At 43.1% G+C, this 27791-nt stretch overlaps 1 protein-coding gene across 1 annotated transcript in view; it reads right to left on the bottom strand.

Moving 5' to 3' along the window:
* Nucleotides 1-231: 231 nt before the first annotated feature.
* Nucleotides 232-27791, bottom strand: part of F13a1 (coagulation factor XIII A chain) — a 160634-nt gene continuing 133074 nt past the window's right edge. Inside the window, exons 13-15 of the mRNA XM_052727628.1 lie at nucleotides 24791-24951; nucleotides 10482-10618; nucleotides 232-1690 (exon numbers count right to left, since the gene is read on the bottom strand). Coding sequence (XP_052583588.1) covers nucleotides 1537-1690; nucleotides 10482-10618; nucleotides 24791-24951 — 452 coding nt within the window. The 3' untranslated portion in view covers nucleotides 232-1536. The remainder of the gene's footprint in view (nucleotides 1691-10481; nucleotides 10619-24790; nucleotides 24952-27791) is intronic.

The raw sequence follows: 27791 nt of genomic DNA, 5'->3' as shown, positions 1-27791 counted from the left end.
AGAGAGAGGACCCTCAGGGGTTAGTACTGAGAACTCAGGAACCTCTCAAAGGTTTAGAAGTAAACCAGAGCACAGCTACAGACTAGAGCATTCTGTTATGCTTTCTCCCCTAACTTACTTCCTATCACATATTTCTTATTTTTCTTCCTTCCTTCCTTCCTTCCTTCCTCCCTCCCTCCCTCCCTCCCTCTCTCTCTCTTCTTTCTTTCTTTCTTTCTTTCTTTCTTTCTTTCTTTCTTTCTTTCTTTCTTTCTTTCTTTCTTTCTTTTTTGGCTAAGAATCACAGTCAGCTGACCAAAATCATACCCAAGGCATTTCAATGGGAAATTCTAACTATAAATCTGCCTTACAAATAGACACTGGTAATCTTGTATCTTAGAGCCTTGGCACATAAGACAAAGGATTCTGGTGTCCTCTTCCCTTGGATCAACAGTATCACTGGCCATTTGCAAGGCTGAGTCTATGTTACCTCTCAGTACCCAAAGGTTCAGGCAAGGGCTTGATATAGGAAATATGAAGAAAAAGGAGGATGAGAATCTGTTTGATCTTCCATGTGTCTAACCACTAAATCTAGTTTCTTAAGCCTTTTTTTGTCTTGAAACAAAACCCAAAAAAACCTAGGCCTGTGTCATTGTGTGAAGGAGATACTCTCAGAGAGACAAGTGGAGTATAATCACTAAGTGAGGACACTAATTCCTCATTTCTCTAATCCCCAATTGGTGTCCTTATTTCCTAGTTCTCTACCCCAGAAAGGGTTAAAGTAAGGGTTATTCATTCTTGCTGATCAGGTCACAGTGTGACACCTATAAAATGCACTATAAACTACATTATTTAATAGATCTGAGCACTGCACCTGCTTCCTTATCTCCTCCTAGGTGATTAAGTTCCCCCACAAATGCAATTTGTTAATGTGGGGCCACATCTCCTCACAAGGTAATCTGTGAAATTTGGCAGGCAGTTCCTTGGCTGCAGGTGCAAGATGAAAGACCTTTCTCTGGCTTTGCCAAGAAGAAAAATGATGTCGTGCTTAATTCCTGGAAAAAATATTTTAACACAGAGGGTACAACCTAATTCCAAGAATGGGGCTTAGAATTGTAAGGATCCAATCATGCACTCCTTTGAGAGAGTATGTAACCCCCAAAAGACTGAGTGGGGAATCAGAAGTCTTAATTGAGGCCAGGTATTGGTCACATCCCCCCTACTCAAGGGAAGCCCTATGATATGTGGAGCTGTAGCCATTTGCAATGATAAATGATGACTTTTACTCTTATGAGCTATGAAGGCTTAATTATAGCTTAATTAAAGCTAATGCTCAGATCCTTTGGAGGGTGGAGAAATTCAAAACTAACTCCCTTGTCCAATGGCCTGGCTTTGGAAAAGCATGTCTAGGTAATACATAGTGTCCCAATGCTGGGATCTGTCTCAGTCTTCACACCCAAAGCAAAGCAAGAGCTAGCTATTTGTTTTGTATTAGAATTTCCATAGCCAAGACTGCAATAGGTCATGTGCCCAGGTCCATCTGAGGCTCCTGGGCATTTACATCCTTGGTCGTCTTTGAATCTGCAGATCCAGCTCTCCATACACATGTCTCAGGGAGTCACTGGTCATGCTGGCAATCAGCTTCCGAGGGCCTGAGACCCAAGGCCGACAGACTTCTTCCCACTGCACAGTGGTGTTGGGCAGAATTTCACTGAAAATATGAAAAGCACAGGAAAGGTTGGTGACCCAGCTTCCCATCTTAACCAGAAACTATGAGAACTCAAGCCTGAGCCACTTGTCCCTTCTCTCTCTCAGCTAATGATGGCCACAGGACCATGCATTAGGTCCTTCAACCTAGTTGGTTGATTCGGCAAGTCATGGCCCAACTGAGGCACCTTTGTGAGACTGTGCAAAGCTGGCCACCAACAGTCCCACCAAGCATGGCTTCTTCCACCTGGATGCACTTGCTGGTCTCCCAGAGGATGTGAGAGCTTGGCTAAGCATCCCTAGCTATGAACTCCAGTTTGGCCCCAATGCCTCCCCCATGGCCTTGTCCATGGGAATGATCTGCCTTATCTCATTTTGTTTCAGCAGTTCTTTCCTGAGATTAAAGTCCTACCTGGACCTTCAGCAGCCCTTGCTGAGGAACTGACACTTTTAAATAGCTCTCACTAGCCTTCATAGAATGAATCTTGCTCCTTGGCCCCCAATATCTGAACATCTCCTGAAACAGGGTACCATCATTCTCTGTAACCCATATTTATAATTTAACCACCATCTTGGGTTCCCTCTACCAATGTGTCTCTCTGTTGTTTTCTTTCTGCCAAATCCCTAATCTATCCTCACAATTGAGTAGCCTTTCCTCTATAGTCTATGCTCAGAGACTTTCCCAAGTCTCATGGACAAACCTACTCCTGGGGATGACTGGTATTAGTGAGGGCTGGGGGGATACTTAAGCTTCTCTAGGGTTCTTCTCATACATCCTTCCATATAAACCTGGAAGGAGATAACGTATGCAAGTTCACATGTATGCAATGCCTTAGGTAGATACTTAACAGTTAAACCAAGAGGTCACTTTTCCAAGATTGTATAATTAGCAAATGGGCAGAGATGAGGTCTAACCAACATATGCCTTCCATTCTCTGGTCTATAACTGAACATTGCAGTTCATATTACAGTCTATAATAGATGTCTTTTATGACCATTATGCTTACTTTTTATTTCTCCAAGAAGGCAGATGACTTTGATTGGTTCAGTATGAAGAGCTTCCTGCAAGAGTTATACAAGGAGAACTCCTGGCTTGGGCTTTCTGACCTTTTTGGATGACAAATATTGGGTTGCCTGGAAACCAGGACAGTCTTTTTCAGGGAGAGTAGAAGGGAGACTAAGCAACAGAAGGCTCAGAAGATGCCTATGTGAGTAAAGTGCTTGCCATGAAAGCATGAATACCAGAATGTGGATCTCCAGAACCCATTTCAAAACAATCAATCAATCAAACAAGCAAAACAAACAGACAAAGAGACTAACTTACTAACTAACTAACTACTGCGGGTGTGGCAATACTAGCACACAGATGTTGAGACAGAGAATCTCTAGAATAGGCTGGCTGCCCCGACTATCCAGAAGAGTGAGCTCTGGGTTCAGTGAGAAACCCTTCATCAGTATATAAGCTGGAGAGTTATTGAGACAAATGTGTGATGTCAACCTCAGGCCTTTACATGCAAGTGCATGTAAACACACACACAGGAACGTGCATACACAAATGCACACACACACACACACACACACACATACACACACACACACTGTTCTATTCATCAGCTTATGGAGGAACAGCATGTCAGAAATGACTTAATCCATTATCTTATTTTATAGATGAGAAAAGAAGTCCTAAGGGACCTACAGAATCACCAGTGTCACAGAACCAAATGGCCCAGATAAGAGAATAGGAGGTGGAGACAGTTGTGGATTCTTTCTAGATTCTTGCTTGCAGGTTAGGCTGAATTTTTCAGAAACCTGAACATCTGGAAGCAAAATGGGGAACTGTCAAAAGAGAAGAGCAGAACTGGCTGTTTCCATCTGCAGGCGGCACCACACAGACTGCCCAGGGCAGACTTGCTCCAAATGGCTCTCTGGCATGCCAGTGTTGCTTCTGTGGGTTTGGAGCCCCAAAGATGCTATAAATTCTTAGTAGTTTTAGGTGCTTAGGTATTAAGAAAAATGGAAATTTTGATTCTATAAGAATATCAAGGAAAACAATTTTGGCCATAGCAGGGTTCCAAAATAAACACTATTGTGTGTGGGGTTTATTTCATGGTTGTGGCTGCCTGTCAGTTGGAGCTATAGAGAGAAAAGCAAATTGGAATTAATTTAATCACTTAAAAACTCAGACACTGCTATCTAAGCAATCTGCAGCTCCTGGTGTCTAGGCGATACAAAACTGCTTTGTGATCACAAGCTCCTTGAACCTTGGAGTTGGAACTCTTGGGTCCCACACCTGACTCTTTCACTTGATTGTTGTGAGATCAGAAAACAGAGAAGCAGGGACAGGCTGTCACTCTCAGAAGTGCCACTCCTGGTGACCCTTCTCTACAAGCTGCCTTAGGAAATTGTTCAGCTTCTGTCTTGTCTGTGAAGTGGGACTCACATAGTACTTACCCCATAGAACCATTGTGAGATTTACATGAAGCGATCTTAGCAAACAGTTTACATTTTAACAAGCATCACTGGGCATGGAGTGTAAGATTCAGAAAATATCAGTTGATATTTTAGCTGCACCAGATCTTCTACTTGGTTATATGACAGCAAAAGAGTGGCTCAGTTGCTCTTTTGTCTATAGTCTTTACCAGATAAATTCACAGTGTGATGGAATTTTTACCAGGTTATCATATGATGGTGACCTTGAGGCAAGGACATTCCTTGAGCTTTAATCTGACTTAGGGCTAAGCAGAAAGTGAAGGGGACAGCACCACATGACTGGTGGGTCATTTAATATGGATGAGTAAATCTGCTAACTGGGGCCATAAGCAGTTCTGATGGCCTTAGTGAGTTGGCTGAATTCTGCACCAAGCCCTCTTCCCCAGGTGTGTGAGCCGGAAGGGCTGCTTGGGTCAGCACCATATGAGCATGGTTGTGTGTAAATGAATGTTTATATGACCACATGGAAGAGCAGGGCACCTCACTTCTCCCTGAAGGGCACTTATCTAGGATAAGGAAATGTAGAGATGGGGATGAGTGAGGGGAGAGGGAATCAGCAGGGCCCAGTTCTGTGCTGAGGAAAGTGGTGTGTGTGTGTGTGTGTGTGTGTGTGTGTGTGTGTGTGTGTGTGTGTGTGTAGTCTTGGAACTAACTCTGTAGACCAGGCTGACCTTGAACTCACAGAGACCCCCCTACCTCCTGAGAGCTGGGATTATGAACATGTGCCACTATACTCAGCTAGAGGAAGATGTTTTTATCAGGATTTGATTTTTGCATGAGGTATTAAAATGGTGTCAGACACCCAGAGGCCTATCTCAGACTGGCTGAGCCAGTCAAGAACATCACTGTTCATCAGTGCCCAGCATGAGGAGCTTGGGTTGTGGGAAAACTGGAATGATGGACTGTTTCTCAAGAGCAGAGATGTGTTGGGGGACCAGAAAACAGTGTTTGTTCCCAGCAAAGAAGAACCCAAGGCATCAAGAAATTCTGTAGTCAGTGCTGCTGACTGCCAAGAGAGGTCTCAAGGGCCAGAGACAGGCCTTTTCTCCTGGACACTTGGAACAACCTGGAGACAAAGGCACTGTGGCAATGCTTAGCTTAGGACTTGGGTATCTACGGAAGGGGTAGCCAGGAAGGGTCACTGCCAAAGACAGTGACTAAAGGCTGCAGCCATATGAGTTTCCATTTGCCTTTGGGATTCCAGAGTCATTTTAGACAGGGGTCAAAGGAAGGGAGAAATATGGAAACATATGTCTTTAAATGACCTCTCTGGTGTAAAGTTAAAACCCCAAAATATCACCTAAAGTCAGCAAAATGATGTGCATTCCAGATGCCCGTTGTACCACTTGCTCTGGGTCAAGAAGGGAATGAGCTCTTGTTACAGTTTGAATGTGAAATGTTCACTACAGGCTCACAGTCCCCAGCTGCTGTGGAGCCATTCCATGGGGGAGGGGCAGCTCGTACAGAAGGGTCACCAGGAGTGACATTTCTGAAAGTGACAGCCTGTCCCTGCTTCTCTACTTTCTGATCTCACAGCATTCGAAGCACTCACTACAAGCTCCCTGAATAGAGCCACTGAGCCAAGATGCCATGCCTTTTCCTCCATGATGCAGTACCACCTCTGCTGCCGTGAGCCCCCATAAATTCTTCTTCTGTCAGGTGTTTTGACATAGTGATGAGAAGAGGCACTTAACACAGCCCCAAGCACAGAAGGCAGAGCCCCCTTCCTCCCCTGTACAAGGCCAGTGAGAGGGAAGAACCGCGGACCACTCTCCATGCTCCATCCAGGTCTTGCATTCACAGTGATAATTAGAATGTCCAAAATGATTTTGTAGAAGTTAATGTTTCCCCTTATTTTGGTTCTTTGTAACTGTGGCTCTCCACCTTACTTCAGCCAGTTTAACAGAAACCAAAGTGTGTGAAATGCATAATCTCCATATAAGTATTGTTTTCAAATTGACTTCATGATACAAAGTTTGAAAAACACTGACTTCACTATTGCTTGCTTACGAAAGGTGACGAGTGTTAAGTATCGAACAGGGCAAGAAGCAGGTAGGGAAGTTAATAGCTGCTCTGCCCTCAACATTATGGCAAGAGATGTTAGAAACGTACCATTGTTGCTATTACAAATGTCACCTCCATCTTTGCGGCTGCTGCTTGCTCTGCTGGAGCCCTGTTTGTTTAGGATAGTTCCTGTTGCCTGCATGTTGCACCTGATGGTGCTCAGTCCTTAATGTGAAGTGACTAATTCAATGTGAATGTGGGTTTATTTATGATATTTATTTCAAAACAGCTCTGCGGTTGCTCCCTGGATCCACTCATTCTTTCACCAGCGGTTTCCCATATAATCGGTCAATCTCCCACCTTGTAAAAAAAGTTCCCTTCCTTCAGGCTCTATCATGGACTGGTGTAATGCAGGAAATTACCTCCCACACAAACAAAATCTCCAGCCTTGTTTCTTCTTTTGCTCTTGTTATCAAAACCATCTGTATAATAGGTGTACAGATGAAGATACCCAGATATGAAAATTCACATGTGGGGCATTTTGCTTATAGATAAATGCCTAACAGAAAGAAGAAAAATTATTTGTCCGTTTCAGTCAGTGGAATAATGTTGGAATAAACCTATTTCCTGGGTGAGAATGTTGTGAAAAATGATGCTGCGGAATGTGCTGAGCCATCAGGATTGTCCTGACCATTTATCATCCCAAGCGCACCCAGGCAAATGCAGTTATCATTACAATGAGCTGCAAGCACCTGTGGTTGCTCTGCTGGCTAGCTTTTAGCTTCTGAGGATTTAAGTACAAAGTCAGATCGCCACATTGGGGATTTTTTTTTCCTCTTGAATTAATTCGTTGAACCTGATCATGTTTTCAAAGACAGAAACGTGTCTAAAAGAATTATTAGTTAATATTCTAAAAGTATCAAATACAGAAACTTAAAAGCTAAGGGTCACCTGAAGCAGGACCTCTGAACGGCTGAGAGAGGTGAGAGGGAGCTGGGCTGAGAGCCGGATGCTAGAAGGTAAACCACGCCACAGTAATGTTGGTTTGTGTTGAGTGGGGATGGTGATAGAGTACTGCTTTCTGTATTCCTGGTTCTGATTCCCTGTTTACTACTTCCTGCCTTAGGTCCTCTACTTCAGGGTTAAAAGCTTCTCTGTACTAGATATGAAGCAGACAAATATCTAGGGGATGGACAAAGATAATTCCTAGACTATTAAGATCCCAGAGCCCTATAGCCTTGGAAAGGGCTTCCGGAATTATAAGGGGGTTCAAGTAGCTACATGAATTTGGTACTCCTAGGTTAGATGTAGGAGTGACATCAAGCACAGTAGATGTTTTTAGTTATCTGGCCCTATGGAAGTGGGTGTTGGTTGCCTCTGGTCTTGGTTGAAAATGTGTATGCCTAAGGCAGGAGGAAACAGAAAGTTTTCAAGCCAAGTCCTAAGAACAAATTCTTCTGATGCCATGCCTCCCCACCCTCTGCATGCCCCAACTTCTGACTCTGAGGAAGAAATCTTCCCTTGCTTGGAGAGATTAATACTCTAGGCCTGAGTTTCCATAAGAGATTGAGGACTACTATGGATTGAATATTTTGTTTTGCCCAAAATACATCTGTTGAAATCTGACCCCAATGTGATGATGTTTACAGACAAAGCTTTTGTAAATTAATTAGACAAGGTTATGAGACAAGGGCCTTTGGATAAGATTTGAGGACTTAGAAGAGAGGTACAGAGTGCCTACCTACCTTCTCACTCTACCATGAGAAAACCTGGTGAGGAGACAACTATATGCCAGTCGAGAAGGGTCCTCAATAGACACCCAATTAGCTGGCCCTTGACCTTGGACTACCCTGGCTTCAGAACACTGAGCAATAAAGGTCTGTTATGTAACTTCCCAGTCACTAGAATGTCTACAGTAGCATCATCAGCTGATGAACACAGAAGTCCTAGCTGCCTGTCCCTGGGCCCATCTGCCGTAAACTTAGGTATTAGTTGTACATGCTTCATCATACTTTAAACCAAAGTGTGGGGAGGATGTCTTCCTTATGGGAACTGCCTTTATGCCCCCTTTCCTTGATTTACCCAACTCTTCATACCCCAATACCAGACATTAACAAAACATTCCTAGACTTTGTGAGCTTTGACCTCTATGTCTCCCTTATGGTAGGTCATTGTACTATGTAGATTCATTTTTTTTTATGGGACATAGCGTTCCTTTGCATGCTATATTAGTTAGATTTCAATCACTACAATGAAGTGCCTGACATAAGCTATTCATGAACTTGAAAACCTTCTGCTCACAGCTCAGAAGGTTAAGTCCTAGGTTGTGTAGCTCCAAGATTTTGAGCCTCAAGTGAAAGTGATATATCCACAGTGGGGACATGTATCAGAACAAGAACTCCTCTCTCTCTCTCTCTCTCTCTCTCTCTCTCTCTCTCTCTCTCTCTCATCTATCTACCCCCCCTTAAGCCTTTTTCATGTGGAATGTTATGGGTCACTTATACAAACCATAGCATATGTGCTGGCCTAAATCAAGGTAGAATTCCCTGGACAGTAAAAGTGCATATATAGCAGGACTTTCTGGCATCCCAGAGAAAGCTTGTGTTACAAAGTAGGAAAGATTGGATAGAGCAGGCGACTGTTCAGAGAACGTGTTTTACTTTGCCTGAGCAATTCCTGCATCTAATTGGAGTGGGAAGGTGTGAGAACGGGTGAGGGAGAATCTCTTTTCTGATAGAAGCAGGGCTATTGCTATTGACCTCTTCCTTGAGCTGGCGTTGATTTCTAATTTAATTCTTTTTTTTTCCCTTGCAACTTTCGTATTAGCATAGGGCGGTTGTTATGGCTTGTGTTTGCATTTTTAAAAAAACACTCAAATAAGTTTCTCTGTTGTGTATTGTATTTGCAATAAGGCTACTCTGCAATGATGGGATGCAGAAGGTGTAAGCCCTGTAGTTGAAAAGAAATGTGGAGAGTGCTTTTCTGAGCTATAAAGGTGCTTCAGAAGGACTGAGTGAGGCCTGGTGCTTGTACTACAGCTCACAGAGAGGCCTGACCTACCAAGGGCATTGGGAAAATTCCCAGCACATAGGGTCATAAGGCAGTTTCCAGAGTCCCCTACTTCCTTTTCTGTGCCTTAGAAGGTCACCCCCAAGAAATGTGCTAGATTGATGGATGTTGACAGGGACTTATTTGTGGAAGAAATGAAAGTAATAAACCTCAAAGATTGGGATTCATTCTGGATGTCACACTTTAAGAGGAACACTGACAAATTGGAGTATAAAGAGAGGGAGGGAGCTAGCATCACATTAGAGGTGGGAAAGATGAAGTAAGGTCAGGTATTTGGTCCCTGGTAGGGAAGACTCAAGGAAGAAGAGGAAGTTCTCTGTAAACATTTTCAAGCCACCAGATGAAGAGAAATGGGCCTTATCTTGTGCCAATCAAGAAACTAGGATCACTGGTAAGATGGGAACATAGAAAGGGTGTGTTGTTTCTGCAGTTAGAGCTACCTGGTCATGGCATGAACTGCTGTGTGAGCATCAATCTGTTAAGAGAGGTGACAGAGAGAGACCTGCTGGGTGAAGCCTGGTGGTGCTGGGCATAGAAGAGGCAGAATTCTATTCACATTACTTAGGCTAAACTAGTCTTTGTCCCAAAGACAGAACCAAATCAAGACCTCTTCAGGCTCAACTAAAAGAGCGGCAATGGAGGCCAACAGTTCTAGGCAGCGACCGTTGGTAAAATCTGGAGGATGGAGTCGGAAAACAAGACGTATGAAAAGGGACATCTTTCCCCAGCATATCTAACAGACTGAAGATATTCAATGAGCATTGACTAAGTCCTGATGAAATAGTGTGGCAAAATAATCTAAACTTGAATTCTGGGGTGAGCCACCTTAGATCAGAATTTTGACTCTCTTTTCATATGTATCATGGGAGCAAACAAGTCTACCTCTTGAAGTCCCATATTTCTGTACTATACCACAGTAAGGTGGTACAAAGGATTTGATAGTAGAAGTGTACAACCCTGCTTCCACCATACCCCACAGAAATAGTCCATAAGGAGGAGCAACTTGTCAGATAGTTTCACTGGGATTAGATATAAGATAAGAGATAGATAGATAGGAGAGATAGATAGATAGATAGATGATAGATTGATTTATTGATAGATAATAGATATAGATAGATAGATAGATGATAGGTTGATTTATTGATAGATGATAGATAGACAGACAGACAGACAGATAGAGAGATGACTTTCCATTATCTCTCCACTGCTTCCCTCATTGTTCTGGTACTTACCGGAACATCTTCCTCTTGGGTATTGTCACTCCAGGACCATCCAAGTGAATCCAGACATTTTTCAGTGTTTCTTTTAAAGGATTAGTGAACTCAACAGTCACAACCATATCAGAGCCAACCATAGCAGCACCTCGGACCTGTGGAACAAGTTAGATGACAACACAGCTCATCAGTCATGGTACAACATTTCTGCTGCCATCTCCTCAGGCATTTTTCTTTCTTTCTTTTTTTTTTTTTTTGCTGAAGTTTTACAGTGTGGTTACTCCTCAGCAACTCACCAGAGACAGGAGGAGAAACTATTGCTTTGACTGGGCAATACCTATTGAGGAAAAGATGGAACATTACTAATTACAATCACACTCTTCTCCTCATTATAAAACTTCCTCTAATTAGAGCTGAGGTTAATAGCTGTGACCACTGGCTGCTCTCTGTCAGCAGGAGGCAGGCGTGTGTCCTGTGGAGCAACAGCTTTCCAAAGTGAGGGCAATTCCAAGTGAACCTTGCTTCTGGAAAGAACTCAAATTTCCTGGGCAGGTCATGAGGGATTCTAGAGGTCTAGAGTCAGGAAACACTGCGAAGGATTGTGCTTTCTTGTAGACATGCTAGGAAGACCCCTAAGGAAAGTCCCCGTCAGGCTCGAAGAAGAGGAACCTCTGTGCTAAAATAGGCACAGGAGGCTTCATTTGCAGCCACATCTGAGACCAGGAGGGTAGAAGTTCAGAGAATGTGTGGCCATTTGTGGAAAGTTTACCCAGGACAATCCCCCAAACTATGAAAATTTGGCAGAACATCTTCTAAGACAACCAGGGCTCGATGCTAGTATGACAGTTACTCAGGTTTTGGTCTTGGATGACTCACTCAAACATTCAATTTTCTTAATTTTTCTCCATTTTACAATCCTTATTAATTATGTAAAATAACAGGCTTTGTTATGCCATATTTGTACATACATGTAATGTCCTTTGGTCACAGCCCACATTACCTCTCTTGCTATCCTTCCCTTGCCTGCTGGTCACCTTCTTCTTCCCAAAAAGTCTCCCTTCAACTTCATGCTTTTAAAAAAAAAATCTAGATTCTTCATATGAATGAACACTTGCAATATTTGCCTTTCTGAGTCTGGATTAACATATGGATCCCCTATCTCCATCCATTTCCTTGCAAATGACATCTTCTTTATGATAAACAAAACTGTCTTGCTGTGTATATACACCTTCTTTTCTTTATCTGCTCATCTGTAGATGGATAACTAGGCTGCTGATTCCACAACTTTGCTCTCCTTATGATATCTCGTTGGTCTGCTGACTTAAATTCCTTCAGCTATAAACCCAAAAGTTGTATATATGGGTCATATGGTAATACTAATTTTAGGTTTCTGAGAAGCCTCCATATTGATTTTGGTAGTGGCTGTATCAGTATACACTTCTATTGATGATGTATAAGGGTTCCTTTTCCTCTATATTCTCAACATTTATAGTTTGTTTCTTGATGATAGCTACTCTAACTAAGGTAAGATGGAATCATAATGCAGTTTAAAAATGAAAATGTCTATTGAGATTGTTCTTCGACAGTTTTATATAAGGATAATATGTACTCTGATAACTGTAACTCCCTGCTCAATCTCCCTTTTGCTGTCTTCCTGTGTCCCCTCTTCCCTAGGAGTCCCCTTCCCACATTCCTAACTTTTTGATGTACTCTCTTTTTTTCCTTTTTAAGATCTTTGGAGCTAAACAGTGCACAAATCTGTGTGACATAGATTAGAAACTCTCCATTGGCACCTGGTGATCACAATTATTTGGGTACACAACTGAAGATAATGACAGCCCCTGCACCCCACCCACCACACACACACATAGAATCCATTGCCAATAGTTCAGAAGGAGTAGAGTGCAGTGAGCACCTTTCTGATCCATGCCTGACTGTTGACAGCTACATGAATGCTATGAAGTCATGACTGTATTGCCTATGCCATGTATGCCAAGAGGTCGGGATTTCAAAACCCTTCTTCTGGCTCTTACATTTTTTTCCTCCCCCTCTTCATTCATACCTGAGCTTTAGAAGATTGATATATTTACAACTGACATTTGCAGATGAATACCTAACTGTAACTTATTCTCTGCACCTTGAACACCCCTGCCTCTTTGTGATCACTACTGTTCACCAAAAAACGATTTTCCGATTAAAGCTGGGGTAGAATTTGTGCTATATGGGCAGCTGGGGGTAGGAAAGGCATCAAGGTCTCACTTAGCTGTGAAACTTGTGGTCTACAGCACTAACCTCCCAAGCACAATGTGCCCAGTTGTGCAAAGTGGTGCACAGCTGTTGTGGTAGTAACCAACCACTCTGCCTGGATCGGGGCCCAACCCTTCCTCCGAAAGAGGGGACTCACATCTGGTTCTGTAAACCCCATCAAAAACACATGGCTGAGGAGGTATCTTAGGCCCTATGACTGACCTTAATACTGTGGTTATGCTAAAGTGGAATGGGGCTAAGCTGCCTTCTAAATATTATAATCAATATAGTTTTCATTTTCATTTCCTTGATTGCTAAACCTATTTATTTTTTATGTGGCTACTGGCCATTTATACTTCTTTTGAGAACTGTAAGTAGACTCAGTTTTGTTGTCTCTAAAAGAAGACTTATGCTTGTATGGGATTTTATATATATATAATGATATTATTATCCTTTCTGTTATGTTTAGTAAGTGCCACATACTTAGAAGGCTTTCTCAATACAAAATCAATGTATTGGAAAGTGGTCAAACAACACTGAGATTTCTTTGTCTGCTTATGGACTAGATTGCCATATAGATGGATCTGTATAAAACTAAAATCACTTGAGAACAAAAGAGAAGATGATGATGGTGATGGTGATGGTGATGATGATGGTTGATGATGCACAAAAATCAGCTTGCAAGTTGCCCTGATAGTATAACTCAAGCTTCTTAAAACATCAGTGCTGCTTTTGACTCCAGTATCTATCCTGTGCCCAGCAAATATTTAGTTAGAATTATTTTAAAGTGGCAGTTACTGGTTGCTTGAGTTTCCTATATAACAACCTGTCATTACTACATCTGTTTCTTTAGCCAGTGTATAATATATGAAAACACACACAGATATAAGACTTTCTTATGAATGGAGATTAAGAGGAAGAACATTGCCTGGAGAAGAGGACCCTTGCTTACTGACTTTACAGCTAGGAATAAAATCTTATGGTTTTGCTTTTCTGGTTTGTAACTAAATTTATGTCTATGGGATTTAAAAAATTCTATCAGAAAAATAAAACTTTCAACCAATTCATCGTGTTCATTTCATGTCCTCATTTCCTAGGAACAGTGGGTAGAGAGAAAAGTTTAGGGGCACTAAGGACAGGGAAGGCTAATAATGATGGAGACAGCAGTGGTCATATCTAAAGATAAGGACTATGTGCTGGAAAGAGGCTGTAATTTTAACCAATGGGAAGTTACAACGGTAGAAGTCTCAGCCCACTCCAGATCATGAAGCTACAATCCCAAATGGTAGAGCCTGTAATTTGTTTATTTTGAGCACTCTGGCTCATTATTAAGCACTAGCTCCACTGAAAAGCATGGTTCATGAGAATTCTCATACAAGGGCTACATTACTTTCAACTCCAAGTCACACAGGAACAAGATGTTCATACCATAATCATCCCTTAAGGAGGAAAAGATTTTCTGAGGCAGGATCCTTGGTGCTTGCATTTTATTTTTTATGAAGTAAGTATCTTACACAAAAATTTGAAGCTACTGACCAGGATAGGATTCAAATTCAAGTCTTCATATAAATATGAAGAGCCTCAACATAGAACCCAGGATGTGATGGCCAGGGATGTGGGAAGCTACAACAACCAAGTAGTAACCAAACAACCAAAACTACTTTGTCCTTATGCCCACAGGCTCTCTAGGAGCAAGGGAGCTTTTCAAATGGTGAGGACAGAACTGAATTTGAAGCCACATTGACAAAACTGAAAATAAATAAGGTTCAATGAGGAGGACATACGCCAACTAATGAAAGTGTGAGTGCATGAGCTGGAAGTTATTTTTGTAGCTTCTGAGGTGATACAGTGTGAATGGAGTTGCCTGGTCTGAATGCTGCAGCAAAGCCAATAGTCAAGTCAGGACCAGGGTTTTCTAATCTCAGCACCAGTGGCATTTTGAGCCGGATGCATCTCAGCTGTGGGGTGTCTTGCATCATGGAGGTATTTAACAGCATCTCTGGCTTCTGCCCACTAGATGCCAAGAGCCAACAGCACCCCACAAAAGACAACAACCACAAATATCTAGAAATTGCCAACTATCCCTTGGGAAGCCAAGTCCTTTCCTGTCCCCAACTCCCATCCTTGAAAGCTGTTGCCACCAAAATACTGAAAGACTGAATCTGTCACTCTCTTCCCAGGTGTTTTGACTCAGCCCATTTGAGTGTCTCATATGGTGTCGTCAGTTTTATATTCTAATATTTCTCATTAAAATAACTTCAAAGCACACTGGAATTTTAAAAATAGAAGTTTTATCTAAATTAGAGAAGGCTACATGGATACCTTCGGTAAGAATGTTTGCTGTAACGACTCCAATTCTTTCTGGGGGAAGTGTTTTGATATTATCTGCCTTTGTTACAGTCATCACAAGGATGAGCAGAAGCTTCTTAGAAAATGAATCTAATTTTTCCCAGGCCTATACCAGATTGAGCCCGTCAGCAGTCAATCTTAGATCTAGGAGGGATTCATGGACCACTATCCATCCTTGCTAAACTATTGGCTACTGATGGATTTGAGGGGAGGAGCCGCCATTGTCTACTAATGTGTACCCAAAGGTGAGCCCAATACACAGTTCCAAATCTATGGTCACACAGAGGGCCCTTCTTCAAATCAGTGAGTCACAAAAGAAAACAAAAAGACATGAATGTGGGGAAAGGACTTTTAGGGAGGAGGAGGGTTGACAGGCGTGGGAGGGAGATTAGAGAGGGTTGGGGTGAGAGTGGTGAGAAGCCTTTACATATCTCTATGAAGCTGTGAAAGAACAAGTTTAATTAATCATAATAGTAGTATTTAAAAGGAAATAAAACTCCCAGCTACTATTAGCACTTTCTCCATACAGCTATATCCAGTACCACATGAAGGCATTTTCAGGAAATTCACTCTGAACCATGAGGGCTATCTATTATTTTCTAGGATCTATGAACCCCACATTAAGAACCCTTCCTATGCTGTTGCACTAACTCCCAGGATGGTTCCTGTGTTGTGGAAAAACATACCCTCCCTGGTCACTGAGGACTATAACAGGGAATATTCCCTCATCTGAAATACCAGGGACCAGAAGTTTAGATTTCAGAGGCATAGGAATTTTTAGGATATTTCTATGTCCACTTTACTAGATGACTGTTCCTAATTAAAAAAATATCCACAATGTGAAATATTCCAACTCTAGACCGTTTTGCGTGGTGGGCTGAAGCTCAAACATTTTTGGCTTTTCGAGTTTTGGATTAGGGATGCCCAACATGTATTTGAAAGGCTGTCCGGTGCCCTTTTCCTCTGTGGATGGGCATCAGTTCTGAAAATGATCACAATACAGAATCCTCTTGACTAATTTCATGTGTCACACCCAATTAGTTTGTTTCCAGGTATTATCTCTGCAATTAGTGTCTGGATTGAGTATGTCAATACTGTCACTAGGAGGAGGCTGGAGAGAAGGGGCTGATAGAAGAGGAGGGCTCTGCTCAAGCTGTTGTGTATTTCTTTCATAATTAACAACTGTTTGGTATCTATCCTCTAATATTTGTCTCTTGCCTCCAGAATTTCAGCTTCCTGTCCCTGACTCTTGAGAGGATGCTTAATCATACAAACTCAAACCAACCTAAATACAATACTTAACTTTCCAACATTCAACAGTCCTGCTTGAAATGTTGAGTAGCCATTTTTCCTCCCATTTTCTTAGAAGAGAATAGAACATTTTCTTGGTATTTACTGACTTAAGAGATGTGATGGTGTCTGTGGAGCAGAGAGCAATGGCTGTGTGGGGGAAAGAGTTTGTGTTGAATTCTTCCTGTATTCTGAACAGTTCACCTTTTTCATGCCGTGGAAACATTTCAATGCCAATATTGTCCTTCCTTCCTTCCTTCCTTCCTTCCTTCCTTCCTTCCTTCCTTCCTTCCTTCCTTCCCTCCCTCCCTCCCTCCCTCCCTCCCTCCCTCCCTCCCTCCCTCCCTCTCTCTCTCTCTCTCTCTCTCTCTCTCTCTCTCTCTCTCTCTCTCTCTGTCATTCTCATAAAGCCTTAAATAAAAAGGAGACTTTAGGGCAATCTATAGGATCTTAGGTCAAGGAACAATATTCATGGTATTGAGTTTAGAGAGGCATGCTTATGACAGGGACCAGAGAAAAGAGCCTAGGACATGCTGTCCTTGGAGATGCCTTATGTTTTTACACACATCTCATGATCCTGGTGTTTTCACTGCTTTGTGGTTTAAATGAGGTGTTGTCATTGGAATATTCAGTCTCCAGTTGGTGGTGCTGTTGGGGAGGTTTAGGAGGTGCAGTTTTGATGGACAATGTACATCATTAGGGTTGGGCTTTGAGGTCTCATAGCCTCATCCCATTTCCAGCTTGCCCTCTTCTTCCTACTTGTGGTTGAGCATATGCTCTCTCAGTTTCCTGCCCCCACTGCCATGCCTGACCACTGCCATGTTTCCCTGCCACAATGGACTCATATTCCTATGGACAAGTAAACCCTAAGAAGCTTGTCCTTCTATAAATTGTCTTGGTCATAGTGTTTTATCACAGCAACAGAAAAGTAACTAATATACAACTATTTTATTTAAAGTATCTATTTTAAAAATCAACCTATAAGACAAGAGTTTCCCAGGGTAATTGTACTCATCAATACCGAAGCACCGAATTCTGCCCTTTATACAAGCTCATGATAACGAGTAGTTACTGGGATTCTCTGGCAAAAAAGGAAAGTCATTCTTTCTCCTTTCCTCTCCCCTACCACCACCACACACACACACACACACACACACACACACACACACACACACACACACACACACACACACACATACACACTGAGAAGAAATTGAAATAAAAGTTTGAGAAAGAGTGAAAATGACTTAAGTTGGCAGTTGGATTCACACGATTTATTAGATTGACCCAACAGTCCTTATTTGAAGTGCTCTCAATCATGTCTTCCATGTATCTTTGGAAATTGAATTTCTTCCCTCCTACTCACCCCATGGTCACTGCTGGAAATAAGCAGTTGCTTATTTGTAAACTGTTCACCAGCTCCAGAGCTGGCACTGCTCTCTGTTAACACATAGGCTGTCATTTACTAAATGATGCCAACAGTTCTGCCATGGTCAAGTCATATAGAAGTCCATGCTGACCAAGATGGTAGTCTCTAGCCCAGGTGGCTAGGTCAGACTTAAATGAATTAAAATAAAGTGAAATTTGAAAAATTCAGACTTTGATGGTACCTTCCACATTTTTCAGGCTAACATATACCATATTGACAGTGTGGATTGAAAATATCTGTCACTGTAGAAACTTGTATCAAGTCATTTAATTTATACAAGGCTGCAAGGTAGATGCTGTGGGTTTACAGATGAGGAAATGGAGTCCCAGAGAAGTTACATACTTTGCTTGAGTTCACACAGTAAGGAGGAGAGTGAGACACAAGTGCAATTGGTACTAGATCATTGCTTAACTATATCCCATCCTAACTCTGTTTACTAACAGTAATAATAAAACAGACAGCTTACAATGGTATTTACTTAGTAATACAGGGACCCTGCCCATTGTTTTCCTTACTTTGTCCTACTGAATCCTTGTAGCACTATGGGCTTGGAGATATGCATTGTTATTATTACCTCTATTCTCTTGGCATGAAAGCAAAACTTAAAAGATAACTAGAGCTAGTAAATTGGAAGAACCGACCCGGAAATAAATCTAGGTCTTTCTGACTTGAAACATTCTCCTTGAAATGCAACCCACACTGTGATCTCTGACAGATGAGATAAAAATAGCATCTCACCGAAGAATCATTTGCTGTGTTAGCTTTTCATGTTATCACTAAACCATCCTTTGAGGGCAATGGTTCTAAGTTGACCCTGAACTATATTTGAAAACATAGCTACCACCCACCTTTTTCTTTTTGACTTTATGAGGAAAGAATTAGATTCCTATACCAGAGTGAAATGTGACAAGGTAGCCTTGGGGCCTTGAGGTACATTACTGGATGATAATGGGATTTTCTATTTAGGGTAAAGTTGGGAATATACTTTTTCAGAAGAGATTCAGTCATCCAAATGTAGTAGAATCACAGGGTAGGAAGATGCGGTTGCTTATTCCAGATGTCTGACTTTTTGAAGACTTAGACAACAGCAAACATGAATGAAATGGATAGAGTAACCTACATTTTGGGTATCTCAGTTACTACCCGATGTCTCCCTTTCTTTCTCACATGAACACTGACTGTTACACAGCTGTCCAGAAAGGTGAGATGGCAATGCACCCATCAGAGCCTTGGAGTTGACACAGCCCAGAGTGTGCCCTCTCTGTTCACACAGCTTAGGCTGTCTCACTGCACAGTTGTGATTGTCTCTCACCAGCAGCCACAGAAGGGTGTGAGCACAGAAAGCCACAGCAGGAAGTCCCCCATCTGGCATTCTCTGGGAGAAGACAAGTTCAGAGAGAAGAAGCATCCATCCATCGTGGTTCCCTTGCCCTTAGATCTACCCATGAAGGGGAGGGCTGAGTTATGGTCTTTGGGCTGGAATCACTGTAGAGCAAGGAGGCTAGAGGGAGTGTATTTTTTGATTGGAAACATGGAGGATAATATGGTTTGGAACTTAAATGTCTCCCAAATGACTGAGGCTACAAGCATGAGAGGTGGTAGAGACATTAAAAATTAGGGCTTGTGGAAGAAATTTATGTCACTAGGGCTATATCCTTGAAGGAGATACTAGGACTCTGGCCTCTTTCTCTCTTTGATGTCTTCCTGGATATCGTATTTCTCTGCCACATGTTCCTGTCATTAAACAACATAAACAACTGATCACAGACTAGTGCTTTGAAACTGTGAGCCAAAAACCACCCTTTCCTCTTTGTAGTTGATGTACATAAACTATTTGTCACACAGAGAAGGGAAAGTAGTCAGAGTTCCCAAGCCTTTAGCAGAGGACTCAGGGATGATTAGAACATGATCTTTTTTTTTTTTCTACCTGACATTAGTGAAAAACTTGGACATTCTGCTCCCATAAAGCAAATAGAAGCTTTATCATTCCTCACCTAGTAACTGTTAAGTGGTTCAGGACACTGCCTGCTCCCTAAGTGGTTCCCCCAATTTTAATTTGTCCTTTGAGACACAGGTGTGTAAGTCAGGATGCTGGGGAAGCAGGGACCCAGAACTCCCCTTAGCATATTCCCTGCCTGACTACAGAGATACACAGAGTCAGGGTTCTAGGAAAATGGCCTGGAAACCTCAGCAAGAATCATAGGTTTGTAATGAAAAGCCCTAGTTGGAACATAGCATTATGATCATTACTGGGACAAACCATGCTACTATCTGCTAGTATCTAGGGGTAGATGAAATCTGAACATGGGTTGAACTATGCCATACCTAGGCCAGGCAGGGAAGGGTTCCCTTCTCATAGGAGGTGAAACTTTCCACCAGGCTATGGGGCTTGGTGAGTGGGTGGACTTCTCTCTCTTTCCCAGCCTGGATGGACATAGCCCATGTTGGTGTAAGTGCTGAATGAGATGGGGCCTTCCCTGAATTTTATTCAGGAGGCCAGCAGCGACACTTCCCATGTGACCTATTACTACCAGCCCCATTGTGGCTGTGAAGCTGTTATTAGCTCAGTGCCTTCTAGGTAGGGGTGTGGATCTGGAGGGCTGTGGCAGCACTGTGCATCCCTGCTTTTTCCCATAGTTGCTGCTTGCTGCCCATCTTGAGCATGAGAACTACCAGCCCTCCTTGTTGGGAACTAGAGAACCCCATTAGATTGCTGTCCTCATGCTGTGGGTCACAGTACTTAGACAAACTTGTGTGTAGTCTGAAGATCAGCTTGTTTCTATCTGTGGCCCCTTTTCTCCAAAAGGCAGCTGCTCATTAACAATTAAAATGCTGGAGAGCGCTACCCGCCTTCCCCCCCCCATCCCGATTTAAAGCAGCTTTTGACAATCAACACATGGGAAGGCAGAGAAAACTTCCAAGTCTGCTTTTAATAAAATATACTTTTCTCATCAAAATATTTTGATAGCACAGGAAAAGAGATGTATGCTCATTAAAGTTTAATGAGCATCTCCCCCTACCGTTTTCCATATGAGGATCACACACCGTGACTCATGAGTGGTGGGTGCTGGGCATAGTTAAATAAGAACAAATTTAACTCAAACCCAGTCTCTATTGCCATGGGGATGAATTAAGCCTGATATGCACCCATTAGGGTTAAGAACCTGGCCACTGGCCCATGTGCTTTGGTGGATGGTGTGCTTAGATTCAGATGGGCAGATCCGTTATTATCCCAGGTTGTCTAGATTTGCTCTGAAAAAGGAGATGGGAGAACAGCTGGATTCCAGCTTCCAGGCAGCTCCCTTCCTAGGGTCAAACCAGAGAGTCCCAGAGGTCAGTGCTTTGGGGCAAAGACTCTGTAGAGAAAGACAGGAGACCTCTTGGGAGGCAGAGTTGATCATGCTACAGCCATGGTCATGAATTTCCACCAAAGCTTGGCTGTCCATGGAGCCAATGACAAAGTTTTGTCCACACATTCTAGACTCAACTAAAAAATGGGCCAATATGCTTTTCTGTGGGTATCCTTAGTCTTGCCTGGCTCCTGTGTGTCTCTGTAGTGAGACAGGGAAGACACACTTCCTCGTGCCTTTCTCTAATATCTAGACTAGTTTCTCTATCCATCTCTGCTGGGTAAATGATAACCGTTCGTTGAAGATAGCCTAGTCTTCTGGTCTAAATTCTTGATAATTCATTAAAGCTGCAATCTCCCCACTTTGCAACTTACAAGCCTTTCTGTTGATGCTGCCACCGCTCCTGCTTCCTATAAAAGTCTCAGTGTGAGAACGATGTGGCCCAGAAGTCACATGTGTACCACAAAAGACATAGGGTAGAGGCTTCTGACCTTCCCTAGTCAGGTATGATCATGAGCTAGTCACTTATGAAGAGAAGCAACTATAGTAAGAGCCAGTGACACATCAGGTGCTTATTGTGACGGCGTCATCAGACACCCTTGGCTCAGTCAACACAAAGATGCCATGTGTGGTGATATTGTACCCTAATAAAATTTGCCTGAAGATCAGAGAGACAAAGGAAAAAGCCACCTCTTACCTCTAGGATTCCTTAGCCTGGAAAGTTTTCCTCAGCCAAAACACTTTAGTTCCTGTCTCCTCACGCCTTATATACCTTTCTCCACCCACCATATTACTTACTTCCTATTGCTGGGATTGAAGTCTCTTATCTGATCTTCAGATAAATTGTATTAGGGTACACAATATATCACCAAACCCATGATATGAGACTTGCTGTTGCCTTTCTCACCACAGTGGGAAAACAGACTCAGTAACTTGGTAGGGTTACATGGCATTGTATGGAGAAAATAGATAAATTGTTAAGGTTTGTCTGACAATACCTATTGGGAGATATTTGATTACACTGTGTAAAGATGTGTCACTATGATTGGGTTTAATAAAAAGCTAAGTGGCCAATAGCTAGGCAGGAAGTACAGGTGGGACTTCAGACAGAGAGAGCTCTGAGAAGAAGAAAGGGAAAGTTATGAGTTAGACACAGAGGAAACAGGACATGCAGGAGGAGAGGTAAATGCCACGAGCCATGTGGCAGCATGAGATTAACAGAAATGAGTTCATTTAAGTTACAAGAGCTATTTAGAAATAAGCCTACGCTAAGGCCAGGCTTTCATAGTTAATAAGTCTCTGTGTCTTTATTTGGGAGCTAGCTGGCGGGACAGAGAAAGACACTTTACAAATGCCTCACCTATGGTTTTTCCAGACAGGCTTAACACTGGACAGAATCAGAACTTCCTTTTCTTCCACCCTTCAGTCTCAGGCAGTGGCCTTGACTCTGAATCAGTTTCCTCCAGAACTAGCATCCCTGCTCCTGTCATGGAAACCAACCCAAACTAAATCCCAGCAACCCTAGTTCAAGTCCCCCTCTGGTCTGTTAACTTGTGGAATGAGACATCTCTGATTCTGCCTTGGAGAGTTCAGTTACTCTTAAAGAAACCTAGAAGATAGCTAAATAAATAAATAACCCTTCTAATTAATAATACCTAAAAAGATCAAAGATATCAGTTTCTTCCATGCACACAGTTTATTATCAGCGGTGCAATTAAATTCTATTTTGTGCTGTGGTCTGTGCACTTCACAGCTCGGAAAGGCTTCTCCTGAGAGGTTGGCAGGGACAAGCCATTGCTTCATAATGAGGTGAACAGGAGAGCTCTGCCTCCGGTGGGAAAGGCAGAGATCTGAGCATGGGCACAGGCCCTGCTTAGGCATTCCCCCTGAGAGCAGCAAAAGACACCTTTGCTATGGGGCTGAGGGAGATCAGCAAGGCCCCTTGAGTGTGGGAGAGCCAGTGTGACTCTTGCTACTGTGGTCCCTGCTCCCTGAGCTACTGAATTCATTTTCTCATGGAAGGACAGCACTCCTAGGGCCAATCCAAGTGACCGGTTTCCTGTTTAGCATTTGTTTCTGATTCTACCTACAGAATTCTGATTCTCTCTCAGCCTATACATCCTCATTTACATTCTGCCTCTTAAGGCCCATTGTGCAGATACCAGTCACAAGGTGTCTAATGGTAAATGGCTGCAGTTAAAGAATAGAAGAGGTACAATGGCATAGACCTTCCTAGAGGCATGATATTCTCTTTTTCAGTGCGCCCTACACAGCTTCAGGGTCGAGCGAGCTTCATCTTGGGGTGCTTCATGTACCATCTACAGAGATCCAGACTTTGAGAAGTGGATGAGGCAGTTCTTATCCTGCTTCTGTAGCCAGGCTGCCAGGGTTGGAGACTCAGCCCTACCTCTGGATGGCTATGTGATCTTGCACAAGTTTCACAGCCCTTTCTGTACCTCAGTTTTCTCACGTATAAGATGAAATGTTTGTACAGCTTATCTGGAGGAGTTGCTGAGGCTGCAGTTATAGATGTGATCTATACTTTTGGGAGTGGCTGCTAGAGCCCAGTAAGTGACCACGCAGAGCAGCCATATTGAATGCCGCACAACAGTCATCAGCTTAAAAATGGTTCGCAGTGCATGGTTCCTAAGAATCAAGGTTGAGCTCTCATGTCTGCCCAGTGCCCCATCTCTGGGGGCACTTGGATTGTTTGATTACTTTAGGGGATTTCATGTTAGCAGGATCTATGCCAATTGCTCGGTCATTTCAAAGAAGAATGCTCTCCAGACACCAGGAAAAGGCCTCTACAATCCCATCTTCCAAGCTTTCTTTACCAACACTCCTGAGTAATTTAAGAAGAAATTCTCTGTAGTACCTGGAGAGGCACAACTAAAGCCATCAGCCAAGTGGGGAAAAGAAGCTACAGTGACAGAAGCCAGAAAATTGGTCATCTTGGTGTGTGGGGAGGACTGTAAACAGGAAAACGTAGGAAGGAACTTTCTGGAGAACTGGAAATCATCTATATTTCCATTCAGCTGGTATTTATAGTGATATAATTATATATATGTCTCCAGCTATTGCTCTCCAGCTGTACACTTCAGCTTGTATATCCTACTGTACACAGTCACACCTCAGAGAGCGACATTACTGTCCAAAATGCAGGTGGGACAACGTTAGGTAGTTCACAAGCCTGACCCACTTTATTCTGAAGACACAGAGAGTTTTTAGTCTCTGTCTCCATTACACATCTTTATCATCCTCCACAAGTGTGTTTATACCGCAGGTTATATTTATATCTGCAGTCACATCTATATATTTAAGTAAGGAGAGAAGAGGAGTGTTACATGTACGTGACTATATATAGGATGGCTTGCTTCTTTCAAAGAACAGGAAGATCCTAGCTCCATTATGGTTTTGGAACCTCTCTCTCTCTCTCTCTCTCTCTCTCTCTCTCTCTCTCTCTCTCTCTCTCTCACACACACACACACACACACACACACACACACACACACTCTCTCTCTCTCTCTTTCTCTCTCTCTCTCTCTCTCTCTCTCTCTCTGTGTGTGTGTGTGTAAGAGAGAGAGAGAGAGGAGAGAGAGAGAGAGAGAGAGAGAGAGAGAGAGAGAGAGAGATTTTCTGTCTGAGATGAAACGATCACTGACCTTGATGATGACCTTGGGAATAGTCAGAACTGTGGACTTCTGCTTGGCCAGGACATCCCTGGTCTCGTTGATGCGTGCTGTGACGAAGAAGTGCAGGAGACCCTGTTCCAGAAGGTGGCTCATGTACTCGCCTGCTTTGACAAGCACTTCCTTTTTCTTGGCTGGAGGGAGGAAAAACCAATAGGCTGCCATCAAGATCTGAGATGAGACAGGATCTGGCTTACTTGCTCTCTCATCCTCCTCACATTAGTACCCAAACTACCAGGAACATGCAAAAGTCAGATACAAAGATTCAATCAGGGGCGAGCTCTCCTGCCTCTAGGGTGAAGAAAGAAACGTAATAGTCAGTGAAGTCTTAATAGAGAAAAGAGTTGTCAAGCTTTCCAAGCATTGCTTTTGCTGCTGTAAAAACGGAAGGCCTAAACAGAGATATTGAAAGTGGAGCCAAGGAGCTTCAACCATGGCTGCTTTGACTTGGGCCAAGGCAATTCCAAGACGGCGGAAGAGGAGCATGGAAGTCCAAGGCCACCAAAGGCTTTCAAAGCCTCTCTCCCCTGTGATTTGGAAGACCTCTGTGTTGAAACATTGCTCTGGCTTTAGGGGCTGAGGGTAAATCGTGCAGGAGGCATGGAGGATGATGAGTGGGTTCACTCCCCTTCCAATCTCCATGGGAGCTGAGGATACAGAGTTGTCTCTGTGGCCTAGGTCCATTTGCTCTGTGACTCTATATCCCACAGCCCAGGATTCAAGACCCCAAAGGGTAGTTCTGCAGGCTGAACTGGGGTATGGTGCCTACTGATAGTTCCAGAGACAGGTGTCTGTACTGTGCCATCAGCTGGCAGGCCCAGCAAGGAGATGCATGAGTCAGGCCTTCATCACCTCCAACAGGGCACAGACTCTACAAACAAACCATAGACCTACCATCTTGGTGCTCCATGCCTGGCTTTTGCCACAGGTTGTTCTCATGACTGGCAGTTTGAGATCGTTTCAACCCATTACAATGAGTGACAGTCTTGTTAGAGGAATGGAAAGCAGTCGGAGAGCAAGCACATACCAGGGTATAGCATAACATTTGACTGCCTCTGGAATGAGGGGCCCCTCATGTGGCTCATCTTGTGCAGGTGGGATACTCACACCTGGCTTACATCTATGACAACTTCCTGGTTCTGGAGTCTGAGAACCCAGTGGAGGGCCCTGCCTGGGCAGCACTCTCTGTGGCTTTCTTTTCATAGCGTGGAGGTTCTTGGGCTACCTCTAGCTTTCTAATAGAGCTCTAATCTTGCCTCTATATTCTTATATCAGGGACCACTGTAAACCTACCCTACTGGCTCTCATCCAGTCTTATGTAGTCTTATACTCTCATATAGTCTTGGGGACAGGGGTTCAGACAGTAGCCCCCCCTCCTCCCCCCACCTCTCTCTTCCCTTGTTTTCCTTCCATGTGCTGAGAATTGATTGCAGAGGCTCGGACATACTAAAAATGCACTCTACCACTGAGCTACACATCAAGCCCAAACAGTTTGACCCTGCATGTGGCATGGTTGGGAAACATGACTGTAATAGTCGGGAGCCCCTGAAAAAAATCAGAAGCCTGGATTCTAGAGGAAGGGACAGTGCTGGCACCCCAGTCTGGCCCACAGAGCTGCACCAGCAGCCGGTCAGTGCTACGTGTTCTCTGGCCACCACCCTCTGACCAGGATTTGCATTTGGAGCGATCTCAGATGTGATAAACAACTAGCTTGTTTAGCTTGTCTCCTGAAATTATGCCATTCCACTTATAACCTAGTCTTTGAAGGAATACCCTGGCTTGGCCTTGGCATTTGAACTCTTCCCTTCTGAATACTGTCTCCTTTCATCCTATATCTGGATTCTTCCTCTTTGGCCCTCCTGCAATAAAATGTTTGTATGAGTAGGACTCTAAATTCTCTTTATCATATATAAACTCAAACAAGCACGTGTCTTTTATACCTATACATGGATGGTGCATTTTGCCCCTGTGTTTCCATGGATAGTAATAAACAGTGGTTTTCTCCTGGCTTTTCTTGGGGGAAAGAATTTGACGATTAGGTTTCCTTAGGGTAGCAGGATTTGTCCATTTTCTCTGTACCTATCTTTGTAGAGGCTCTTATCACCACTTACAGTCTCAGTCTCAGGGCTCACTTCTTCTTGGAGGCAGACCATTCCCTCAATCACAGCACTGAGAAAATGGGGCTGTGCTTCAGAGCCCCAGAGAACAGTGCTCCTGAAATAGTCCGTTATATAAGTGCCGTGTGTTTTGCTGCTGCACAAGAAATTGTTCTAGATAAAGTTTATTAAACGTGGCAAGAGAAGGAGGAATAGATTTTCACTGTATGAGTGGTAGATATGGGAGGCTGCCAACATCATTTACGGTGTCTGGGGAAAGCCAAGGGAGACACAGGCTGGAGCTGCCTCATCTCTTCCAAAAAGCAAAGAAAACTAAATATAGCCAAGTGACAATGATAGCACCTTTGAAGGTTCTGGGTGGCTTAAGTTATTCAAATCTCCCAAGCTGACTCTAGCCCACACATTCCCTTTAATCACCAATCTGAAAAGTCTGCCTCCCATTCTACATAGGAAACTTTATTTGCAATAGAGGCACCTAAGGATGCTTGATTAAGGGCAGAAGTAAGTGATTTTGCAAAAGACTGGATATACTTCGGATTGCAGCATGCATTTTATGGCATGCAGTTGATGCCACCTAGTTTCATTAATTAGTAAATTAGCAAATGAAGAGCGAGGTTCTAATTTCATTGAAATTATCTGGGACAAGCACTGGGTGCTCTGAGTGGGTGGAACTATATTAAAATCGACTTGGGCTTAGGTTTGGTCCCTACATGAATGACTCTGAATAATGTATTACTTCATTCTAGTTCATAAACTCATGTAAAGCCATCCCTCCTTTTTAATTTTTAAGGGGGAAGGGTTTATTTTGGCTTATGATTTGAGAGCATAGAGTCCACCATCATGGGGATGGCCTGGGA

Source organism: Peromyscus californicus, unplaced genomic scaffold (genome assembly GCF_007827085.1).
Source record: "Peromyscus californicus insignis strain IS unplaced genomic scaffold, ASM782708v3 Scaffold_8__1_contigs__length_139910024, whole genome shotgun sequence".
Classification (NCBI taxonomy): domain Eukaryota; kingdom Metazoa; phylum Chordata; class Mammalia; order Rodentia; family Cricetidae; genus Peromyscus; species Peromyscus californicus.
The sequence above is the reverse complement of the archived record's forward strand: the minus strand, read 5'-3'. Positions and strand labels throughout refer to the sequence as shown.